Here is a 12,661-nt window from a genome sequence, read left to right on the forward strand (position 1 = left end):
AGATTTATCAACGAGTGATATTCTTGTTATCACTCGTTACAAATCTTGAATGGTGTCCCAACCAATCAGCTCCTAACTGTCAAGTGTTTGAAAAGACTAACAATAAATGACAACAAGAATATCACTCGTTGATAAATCTGGGCCTGTGTTACTTAAAAAGCCTACTGAGGCACTTTTTTATAAAACCAACAAAACTATTATAACGTCATCATTACTATAAGGGTGCCAGCCATCTTATATTGTCTTTTAAGTTCTACCTCAGACCTATATTTCACCTTATTCCTGATAACCATCTCTCACTCCTGGCTACAAGTCTTCTCCTGTGCTACTTCCATTTATGAATTCCCTACCATACATGTGTAGACTCTCCCACAGACTTAAAATCTTTAAATGCCTCTAAAATGCCTACTCCCACCTATACTCCTCACACTAATACACCGTCACACTAATACACCGTCACACCTGTCCCAATCTCTACTGTGAATTAAAATTAGAGATGTGCGCAGAACTCCATGTTTTGTTTTTGGTTCTAATGAATCCTTATGTTTTTTTTTCGGCTTTGTCAAATCCACCCTCAATTGTTTTGGTTGTACACTTTTCATACCTTTCTGTCCCCTTCCTCCTTTCTTCCCTGCTCCTCCTTTTATCGCTGCAGCTGTTTGGGGCAGTATGCGTGCATGGAGGGACACTAGTTGTTGTGACTGACATTGTCATTTTTTTCTATCCATTTCTCTATATTCCACCATTCCATATCAGTCCCCCTTCCCCCATCTCTCTCCTACTATCCTATTCCTTATATGACTTTCTTCATCCTGCCTTTCCCTATCTCCTTTTGTCTTTACCCATATTCCTCCATCTATCTCTCTTTACTTTCTCCCCCCACCATGTCCCTCTCCCACTCTTTTTTCTCTTCTCTGCTGGCTTTTTGTTCCATATTGGAGGCACTCGTGGTAAAAGAAAACCAGAGGTAAAGTACTGTTAAACCGACTTTTCAATGTTACATGAACATTTTCATCAGGGTGCTCATAGAACTCATACAAGCACAAAAATGTGAACAATAAATACTTGTAGCTCCAAGGTACACATGCTGCAGACTCCCACGTCCTCTACTGGTCAGTAACTGAAACAGGGGTGAGGTTTTGCGAGACTCTACGTCATGCACAGCACTTGTTGTGCATTCACAGGTGAAAATAAACACCTCATAAAGCACTAAAAAAGAAACAGAATTAAGCATATTACACATACCAAAAGGAGAACAGGCAGCTGGGGGTGGTGTAAAGTATTGCAGAGCATATGAATAGATAACTCATACTGGCAATGAATGAGACAACTAGCAAGATATACACTGTGACGTTATTGATGGCAACAAAACACTATACCAGCAGACAACACCTATTAACACTATTAAAGCCACTAATGGAGTACACAAAATTAAATCAGAACAACTATAATATGGTAAAGTAATATACATATATATATATATATGTATATATATATATATATATATATACAGAACAGGCTCCCCGGGCCAAAGTTATGCCCAGTGTCTACCAATGGGGGGTCCGACTGGGACCTTAACCCCCTAGTTTGTATCTTCTGGGATGCAATGTTACCATTCTGTGATGTTTTTGTCCAAGTCCATCCAATGGAAGGCTCAGAGCAGGCTCCCGAAGTCCGAACAGTCTTCTTGGGTCAAAGTTCTGCCCGGCACACTCTGCCATGAGGTCCGACTGGGACCCCAACCACTTCATTAGGTATCCTAGACCATTTGCCACCTCTCTGTGAAATTTTTATTGAAATCTATTCAGTGGAAGGCCCAGAACAGGCTCCCTGGGTCAAAGGTCAAAGTTCTACCCAGCATACACCAACGGGAGGTCCGACCGGAACCTCATCCCCTAGTATCTCTTCTGGGATCCAATGGTACCACTCTGTGAAGTTTTTGTTCAATCCATCCACTGGAATGTTCAGAACAGGCTCCCTGGGTCAAATTTCTGCCCAGTGTACACCAACTGGAGGTCCAACTGGGACCTTAATCCTGCTACAACCTGGCCAGTATCCAACCTTGCATGGTTTCATCTCAATAGGTACAGGGGTGTCCGAATGCATAACCGGACAAACAAACAGACCGACCAATGAATTTTATATATAAGATATACTGTATATAGCAAAATAGAAATAGAAAAAAAATAAGAAATTTAATAAAAGTAAAAAAAAATAATAATATATTAAAGAAAACAAGAAAGTCCCCAGCACTCATTCAGTTCTCTTTGCAACAATAAGTTCAGATGATGGATCTACTCTCCAACTGTAGAAGCTTTGGTCTCCTCCACATGACATCACAGGTGCCTGATCTGTAATGCGATAAGAAATGACGGGCCACTGGAAGTTCACTGTGGCTTGATGATAAAGCAACACAGATGGTTGAGGGGACCGTCATGCATTCTTTTAAGGACTGATCCGTTTTTCAAACATATTGTTTGCCACACGGGCAAGTAGTGAGAGATTCTACGAATTTGGAGCTATAAAATACCCAGTGTTAAATAAAACATTTGTTTCCAGAAAATTGATGATGGAAATATTTACCGCCCACCATTTAGTGGCAGGTCTTACAATTTAAACATTTGTAGCATCCAGAGCGATCCATAGTCAGAAAGTTGAAGATAGAGCTGAATTTCTGTTTACTAACATCTGCTTTAGAAAAATGAATGAAATTGATTTTGAACTGATAGTCATGGAGGTTGTGGCCCCTTTTGTAAGCTTTCATCATCTTTTTGTTACGTAAAAAGGGAATAGCAGGATCTGTGGATACCATAGGCCAAAATGACTTTAGGATTTTATTGATATTATGACTGGCAGTGTTAAATGGTTTGACCCACACAGATTTCAGCTGAGCTCTTGGTATTCATAGGACGTAGTGCATGTTCTCTTGGAACCTGAAAATCATTACTTTTGGACTCCGAAAAGCCATTCAATGGATATCCTCTCACCAAAAACTTTTGTACAATTTTTGCCAATTCTTCATCCATTCAGGAAGGATCACTGGTAATGTGCCTTACTTTCAACATTTGCGAGTAGATTAATCCTCTTTTAAGAGGAACTGGATGATGGCTTGAGACTAATAACATGTTGTTGCGGTCAGTAGATTTAGTGAAAAAATAAGTAACAATTTACTGGTCTATAATTTTTTTTTTTTAAATATACTTTATTGACAGAATGAAACAGGTATCAAAATACAGTGTACATTGTTGGGGACAAAAATTGTTAAACCATATACATAGAGTAATCGAACATAGAGAATACAAATAATACAGACAAATAACAGAATATCTGGAGTGTACGTATATTCATAAAACCATCCATATAACTTAAAATAGGTATCAGAATAAGAAGGGGGTACTCGCACTTAATACTTCCAAATTATACCAAGATGTTAAGTGAAAGCACTTTCTCAGAGCTTCTTTTGTAATATCTAACATTGTGTGGACATAAGGGAGCCAAATATCAAAGCATTTTTCAGATCCCTTTTCCTTACGGCTGGAAGTCTCAGTCCAATCCATGGTCTATCATTTCTATAGTAACGTTCAGATAATGAATCTTGTATTAGTAATATTCAAAAGTGAAATTCACTGGAAGGTTCTTGCTGTTGTAATTTTCAATGTGGTCAGACAACTCTAAAGCTGATCCTGACCACAGCACAAACAGGTCGTCAATATACCTGGTATAGAATAAAAATGTTTTGTTAAATTGGTGGTTATTGAAAAAGGAACTCCTCTTCTACTATAAAAACATGTAACAATTGGCTAGCGATGGGGCCACATTTGACCACATTGCACACCATCTGAGTTGAAGATAATGGGCTATAATATATATAAAATCATTCCTTTTAAGGGTAAATTTAAGTAATTTGATAAAAATAAAATCAACATTTGACTCCGATTTAATGGGTTATCTGTAACTAACCCAGCAGTATGAAGGTTGCATGTATATAGATTTCTCACATAAGTGGTGCATAAGATAAATTTTTTTGGTAGGACATCCAATGACTGAAGTTTCAACAAAAAGGAGGTGGTGTCCTTCAGATAGAACAGTTTAGACCAGGCCTGGCCAACCTGTGGTAAAACTACAAGTCCCAGCATGCCCTGCCACAGTTTTGCTATCAGGGAATGCTAAAACTGTGACAGAGCATGCTGGGATGTGTAGTTTCACAACAGCTGGAGAGCCACAGGTTGATCAGGCCTGCTTTAGATTGTACGCAAGGTTCCAACCAGTGATAGAAATAAACTGCAACTGGTTGGTACAAAGAACCCCAATGCCGAGATAATCTGCCTACCTGGTGGATGTACAGGATCCTTATGAAGTTTGGGTATTGTATAAGGATCGAATTTATGGGGTACAGAAGGTTTTAGTCAAGTCCTACATTACATCCTTTGCAATTATATTGAAATGCACTACCATTTGTAAGATATAATTGAGTTCCACTTTATATTCTATAGTGGGATCGTGGGGGAGCAATTGGTAAACATCATCCATTTGTTGGACTATTTCTTGTTGATAGTCAGATAGGTCCTGGAACACAATGGCCCCTTCCTTATCTGCTGAACAGATTATAATGTCTGTCCTGGAACTCAAAGTAATGAATGCCTGTCACTCATCTGTTGTAATATAAGATTGCTGTCTGGAACTCTGAATACACTCTTGTACTTGGCCCTCCAACATTATTCCAAATGTTTTAATGGAATAATTGTAAGAGACTGGATAAAAACATGATCTTTTCTTTAAACTGGAATGAATATTCTGTAACAAGGATTTATCTACCTATGTGACTCTGTGAAAAATAAAACGTTGAGACCTTTGCAATTTATAGTGCTCCATCTTCCACTTAAAATTGTCAAAGTGACATGTGGGTACAGAATTCAACCACTTTCTCATAACTTGCAGCTCAATAGGAGAAAGGGGACTGGATGAAAGGTTAAAAACGACTTCTTCTGTAGTGGTGGTCTGTGCGTCTTCCTTGAATTCTTCCCCTCAGGGTTGGAAGGCCTTCGATGAAATCTGTTGCAGTGGTCCTTCTTTGAACTCCTAAAGGGGCCCTGTTAGCCACTGAAATATTTCCTTCCATGTCACTATTGGATGTGGTCCCTTCACCTGAAGATTCAATATGAGATATGTAGTAATGGGGCCAACAGGACTGGTTGTGTCTTTGGCCACCAGATGTTAAAGGGACTTATGTGAGTCAGGAATATACTTTGACATTCATAGTCCTGTTTCACTTTGTCTGTTTTTTTTTTTTACACAATATTTTGCAGTACTTTTCCACCTTGGTATTGAGTTTTTCAAACCAATTATTGGAAGAATCCAGTCCAGTATCTTATGAAATGACTATGGGTGAATTACATCACCATGGCACCACAACCCGCTGCTCAGTGGTTGCAGGGCCTGCAATTACATGATTCATGATAAAACACCCCCTACACCACCCACCTGAACCTTCACATCCTCTGCTCTCCCTAATACCAAGTATTAAATGTTGGCAAAAATTATATATTATCATTTTTGAAATAACAAGTGACAACTATTTGCGTTTTGTTAACCAGTTCGGCAAGGTAAGGAACAGTAGGAGGTAGTACTGTATGTTACTTTGTGGCTTATTGTTTTGTATGTTTTTTTGTTTATTTAGATTGGCTCAGATCAATATTTAATTTCTCCCACCTTTCACTTCTCAAGGGTGGCCACACACCCAAGCAAAACAGCATTTTAAATGCCTGATTAAGTTTTAAATAGTTTTATAAAATCCTGCAATTAAATAAGTCAATTACAGGCTTATTTTCTATTATTCATGGTAATTATGAGCTCGTTTCAAAATACAAATGAGTTTATTTGTTGATTAAACAGGAAATGGATTTGGAATAAGGGTTGTTGGTGGAAAAGAGATTCCAGGAAACTATGGAGAGATTGGAGCTTACATTGCCAAGGTTCTACCCGGAGGAGGTGCTGAGCAGTCAGGCAGACTCACAGAAGGTAAGGAATAAATGCTAATATAAAGTACACACCATTCATATTATCATACACTGTAAAGGTCATAGAAAAGTGTATATATTGTATATCCTACATTGGTACATTGGTAATATGCACTTTCACAATGTAAGGAGAAATAAAAAGGTTTATAACACTTTGTATATAAAAAAAACCCTTACATAAAACAAATAGCTTGGGAATTTATACATTGCACATGAATTGCCTATAAGATAACTGCCCAGTATAACTTTTCCTTTTTGGTCTGCACAGGTTAATTTACTTACATAACATAAGTTACTGCATTCCAGTTTGCATCCTTTTGTGGCATATTTGGGGGCATTTATGAAAACTAGAGCACTGGTGTCTGTGCAAGAAATGATGTATAACATAGCAATCAAAATGATTTTGTCATTTTTCTGACATAGTTTGGCTCCTGTTATCAGGACAATAGTTTTTATAAATGTCGCCTAATGTGTTCAACATATATCTGTCTTGTACTGCAGTGCAGCTGAGCAAGTTGCTAAGCCATTGGCAACTGTAGATGCCTAGTATAGTTTTATTTGTAAACTGTGTCCTACAATAATGGTATACACAATAATAGGGTACATACTATATACCTGTTACAAGCTATAACAAATAAATATGACAATAAAACAGGAAGGATCTAGGGGCCATAGTTGAAGGTTTAGAAGGCCACATGTAGCTTTATAGTCACCTTTAGCCCATCACTGCTATATACTATATATACATAGTTAATGCAGGCCTTTCTATGTTGATGATTCTCCTGTTCTATTGGAATCCAGTAAATGTACCACTGTTTATACCAACATATATTTATTAACGTTTAGCACTATAATTTGTTTTAATGATTTGTCTTTTTTGTTGTTTAAAAGTCTGTAGAAATTGCTAGAGTGACTAATATGCTTGAAGATACAAATAGAGTGTGACTCATTACCTCCCTCCTGACATTTCACTACTTCTAGCTGTTGGTAGTGTTCATAGCACACTCCAAAAATAATGATAGAGCTGGAATTGCATGTCAAGCGTTACTAAAATAATTAAATCGTATTATAGCCAGATTTTATAGCTACGTGTCCAATGCTTTTGTTTTAGTGTTTGGTTTTCACTGAAAGACCATTTAGGTTAGTCGGTTAATGAAGCCAAGGGAATAATCAAAGGAATACAGTAATTGCAGCAGTAGTCAAGTAATTCAGAAATTTTCCTGAGAACATGAATGCTATGAATAGATCAGTGATTGAATAAGAAAACTAGAATTTAAAAAAACATTAAAATACCATTATTATATTTCAGATTTATACAGAATGCATGAGAGAGAGAGAGAGAGAGAGAGAGAGAGAGAGAGAGAGAGAGAGAGAGAGAGAGAGAGAGGGAGAGAGAGAGAGAGAGAGAGATTGTTAAATGTTTGATCAGCTTGCAGCATGAACTAATAACAATTGTGATAAAGGAATTGCCTGTAAGAGGACACTTACCTAGCTCTGCTCTATTGCTAAACTATAAAGAGAGTAAGTGAAAATGCTGCTGCAATGCATGGAACTGCACCAGTAAATTGTTAGTCATCTACGCCCAATCTCCAAATGCTGAATCAGGAGAAAGCCTTCTAGGTCATCTCTACCAACTACCTATTAACAGAGCTCAGGTTATTGTGCTCAAATTATCCAACACTGCCCAAGGTGCCATGTACATGGCAAATATATGTCATTGTGCTAGATTTCCAAAAGTAAGGATTTGCACTGACAACTGTGTTTTTTTAGCTGTCAAAATAGAGTTTACAAACAAATAAAAAATTTCCCTAGACTTCCTAGGGTATTCAATTATAGAAAGCTATATCTCAGGAAAAGCTGAGGTACCAGGCATGGTATCCATGGTTTCAATTAGTTGCGAGGCTGAGCATTATATTAACAATATCTAATTTATGGGCTTAATGGGCCTATTTATTAAATACATTTTGTGTGATATTCCATGAAAACACCCATTTTTAGGGGGGGTACCCGCAAATATTAAGGATCCCACGAACGTATGAATGAAGGCACCACAGCAGTTATCTCCATATCTGCCCCAGTCCCTTAATTTCCAACAGCAGCTGCAGTCCCAATATTTTCTATGGGGGGGGGGGGTAAAGCTGGCAGATAATGCCATCTGAATATGATGTTAAAAAACTGTAGCATATGAACTACATTCCAGCAGAAATTATTACTCGCAAAATTTTGTTCAATCATTAGTGAGTCGACACCACCATCATTTGAAGTCAACACCACCACTCTGACCATTACATCAGTATGACATGGCTGAGCCAGTCATTTATCTCACTATTGCACCACATCAGATACCAGTTAATATGTGTTTACTAAAACACTGCTATTTTCCTTTTTGCCTTTACAAAAACAGAATATTAGTACCTGTGTCTTTTAAGAACAACAATGGGTCCAGTGCTGATTTGGGCATACACAGATTTTATTTAGCATAAAATACAGACATCTGTACCATGCATGCCCACACAAATTAGCAGAACTGACGCTTGCTCCTCATTCTGCTGGGAGAGGAGTATTACTTCTCCAGGTCTGCGACTAAGGCAGAGCCACACAGAGATGCACCTATGCACTACTCAGTATCCATATCAATTGCAGGTGCCTGAGAGCTGGTGCAATTACATACTGCAGATGATGACGATTGCCAGGTAATAGAAATTGGATACAGATATATAGTGGAATTATCCTTAAAGAGGTGGTCTATTTTTGACTCATTCATTATGAATTTCCTTTCATGTTGTAAAATGGAGTGGTCCATCTCCCGCAACTGCACTTTTTACCCTATGTGGCTTTTTTCCTGTAAACTGAAGACTTAATCCATCCAGCGCTCTTCAACAGCACTGAATAAGGAATCTCTGGCTTCATGTTAATGGAATGTAGGGCCTGAGGAGGTAAATAAATAACATGTGCACAGGCTTAAAAGTGGTCCTTACTGTTGACAAAGTAACTTAATAAATTCACTTTTGTTAGTCAGGGAATCAAATCTAGAACATAGATCTATAGGGGCTGACTCTGAGTCCCACGCAAAGTGGCTGTAGTAGTGGGCAGCCACAGAATCTTATGATCTTCCATTGTGCTAATGCGTGGTTCATGTATTTGCTTGTGGAAAGCCATGCAGCCTATTGACTTTAAGCAAACCACTGCAACAGTCATTATTATTAGTATCTCCACTTGCACCAGCTCCGTGCTATGGGAATGAGATCCGTCAGATACAGGCTTCCCTTCACTATACACATGACTCAGAATCGTGCAGAGCATTAGATACACGCCCACTACACTTCCACAAGTTAGGCAGGTTATGTGCAACTGCATTATTACCGCCCAGTTCCCGCACCAAAATTACCTATTTCATGGAAAGACAGATCCGGCCAAGTTCTGTCCAACTCAGAATAGGATGAAGATAGGCAAGAAAGCATAAATTCACATCAGCGCATGCGTTGTATGCAAAAACTCACAGTTTATGCCCATGGACAGAGAATCGTCAGATTCAAGCCCTTAAAGTTCAAATGTCTCTCCATGTTCAGAATACACATTATGAATACAAAACACAAAAACAAGCGATGTAAGTAATATACATTAACCCAGGGGGTTGCAAAACTTATGGTATCATTGTACAGTGTTGATTCAGGCATATTTTTCTTGTTCTTCTTTTCGTTAGTTTTTATTTGTCTTTCTTTTGGTGGAAACCCCTCGCCCCCCCCCCTTCAATACGTGTGATGTTCTATGTAATGTACAGCAGGGATGGGGAACCTCAGGCCTGGGGGGCCATATAAGGCCCTTGGAATCATTTGCTCTGGCCCTCTGAGCTTTTTTCTGCTAGCCTCATCTGGCTAGCAGGGTGCCTAGAATGGTACACTGCAGCCAGAATCCATGCAGCAGTGAAGCCTGGAGCGTCCGTCCTTAGGACGCTTCAAATGGTCACACCGCTGCCCTTACAGCTCCCCGAAGCATACTGAGGATGCTGCGGGCATTGCTGTAATAACGGTGATTGCGGCCAACCCCGTGTAATGTCACATGGAGGGGGCATGGGATGAGCTTACGCCACTGTATATATATATATATATATATCAAAATGGCCCTGGCAGAAAAAAGGTTCCCCACCCCTGATGTACAGTAACATGAGCAGACAGACTCCACAGATTGTAAAGCAGTTTAAAAAGAAAGATTGTCCCTATAACTTTAGCTTTGGGAAAATTAAAATGCGCTCTGTAGTCAAGTATCTATTTAACACACAAACCTTTTACACAGGATTAATTTTTACTGCAAAATATTCATGATGTTCTCCATCCTGACATTCCGTTTATCTCCCTGTGATATATAAATCACCCTCTTCCTGTTCTCTGATCTTGTTCCCAGATGAACCCCTTTGAATGGCTTATAATGAATTTTCAGAAAAATTCTGATAATCATCTTAAAATCTTTAATCACAATAGAAAAATATGGCATTTTTATTACACCAATTTATTTACTGAATGCGATTAAAAGTTTTCAGCATGAAAATGAAGGCATTTAGAATACTATGGGAAATGTAGGGTTGGATGCAGTCATTTCTGTTTTCCATGCACTCACCTAAAATCCATCACTTCAGTATTTGAATATTGTATGTTTTTATGTTCCTGTATCCAGTAGTAAAAACATATTGCATATCTATGTAGCAGTAACATTCCTGTGTTTGTATACATAATTGTACAGTGGGTAGTGGAGGTTAATTCACTGTTATCAATCTATTATTTCTGGATTTTGTTATGCCACAGCACAGGATTACCGCAAAACATGTACGAAGATCCATTTTAGTTTTTGTAAGTGATGATTGTACTTTTTGCAGTGTACATTCCTTGTGTGCTGTATTATAATATCTCAGCTTGCTGTGTGGAAATGAGAATGTGAAATCACTTCTTAAAGCAGCACATAAATACAATCTAAGATTACTATTACTAAATTATATTTATTTTGTATGAACCTTTTACTTAGCAAATCCAAATGTTTATAGTTTGTTCTTTAGTAAATAATATGTGGCCTACTTACACAAACTTGGATTTCTGGTTTCATCTTTATGTTGATTTTGACTTTTTGAAATCTCTATTAGTGAATAATGCTACTTTAAGAAATCACATTCACCCAAATATTCTTAAAATACACTGTTTCATAGTGCACTATGGATTTTGTGAATTGTATAATTCTACATTTATAAAAGTCAATTGTGTAACAAAATTACATCCACCAAAAGATAGTATATCATTTACACATTTATAGATATACACGGAGCAATATTTCTGCACTGCTCTTCATAGCATTAAATGGAATGCCAGAGGCATGATACCAAAGTGTTACGTTTTAACCACTTTATGAAAGTCATTCAAAATGACATTATTGCTGCTATTGTATAGAAATATTTTCTACTTCAGGGTCCATAGGGTATCCACAGGATACCTTGGGGTATAGGTGATGACGTCAAGCATCGGGCACCATAGAGTTTATTTTTCAGCCTCCCAGGATGCACTAGGGTCCCCCTCTTATACCCCGCCCCCGAGCCAAGGCATCTCAGTTTCGTTGGTGCTCGGAGTCGGATGCACCTGTTTAGAAGGGGGCTAAGGATAGCCCCTGAAGTTTTCTACAAGGCAGCTGTGGCTGCACATCTGGAGGTACAGCATGGACAGTCATTCTTGATGAACATGCTGTCTTCCCTACACCCCCACCGGTACCAGAACGCCGGTACTGATCCGGGAATGCTGGTAGGCATCTGGGATCACCGCTAGCGGTGACCCCAGATGTTTGGGACCATGGCCGGATTTAAGGGGGGCAGCAGGTAAGCAGCGGAGTCCCGCGGTGGGTCCCCGCTGGAACATGGTCCGGAGTCCCCAGGCAGGGGGCTCCCTGGGGACGGGCTGCAGCGTGGAGCCAGGTTATGGACCTGCGCTTCCACTACCCCCCTGGGACAGCGGACTGCAGCTGAGCGGTAGCGCTGCAGCGTCCCAGGAGTTAATTGCATGCCAGGGGAGCGCGCCTTCCCTGTACACACCGGCGCCTCCCCCGCTGCACACAGCCCTCTCTGCTCCTCGGTGGTCATCTTTATGGAAGCATGGTGAACGCTGCTGGAAGCTGCTGATCGGTGGCAACGTGGTCTGGGTCCCCCGGCATACCTCTCCTCCGTTGGAACAGGTCTGTGTATGCAGCGCTGTGTCCTACCAGGCCCTGTGTCTGCGTAGTTGAGGATCAGCGCTGATAGTGCAGGGATTGATTTCTTTGCATCGTATGTGACTTCTGCTAGTGTCTGCTGCCTGTACTTTCACTTTCTACTGTCAGCCTTTTCACTGTCCCTGCTCTTCTTCTGCTAAAGCCCTTGCGGTGCGGTGATTGCAGGGTGGTTCTCCCACTATACTAACGAGTATCAGTGAGAGGGATCACATACTTACCATCATGTCTGAGAGTGATTTTCCTCTCCAGCTCCTGTGTACTACGTGTAAGGTACCTACAGCGGAGGGGGAGGGTAGCGCGGAGGGGCTACGTCGGCAGTGTTTTTTATTGACGCGGCCAATTACTGTCATGGCTCCGGTACAGGAACCGCCCTGGGCTTGTTTCGCTAAAGCGCTTACAACCCT

The 12,661-nt window shown here is 39.8% G+C and overlaps 1 protein-coding gene across 2 annotated transcripts in view; it reads left to right on the forward strand.

Moving 5' to 3' along the window:
- PCLO (piccolo presynaptic cytomatrix protein) overlaps nucleotides 1-12,661 on the forward strand; it is a 345,027-nt gene that overhangs the window by 236,386 nt on the left and 95,980 nt on the right. For both annotated transcript variants that reach the window (XM_088468800.1, XM_088468802.1), the window contains one exon: nucleotides 5,893-6,018. In XM_088468800.1, the coding sequence (XP_088324926.1) occupies nucleotides 5,893-6,018 (126 nt within the window). The remainder of the gene's footprint in view (nucleotides 1-5,892; nucleotides 6,019-12,661) is intronic.

This window comes from Taudactylus pleione, unplaced genomic scaffold, assembly GCF_031769625.1.
Source record: "Taudactylus pleione unplaced genomic scaffold, aTauple2 ptg000086l, whole genome shotgun sequence".
NCBI lineage: Eukaryota > Metazoa > Chordata > Amphibia > Anura > Myobatrachidae > Taudactylus > Taudactylus pleione.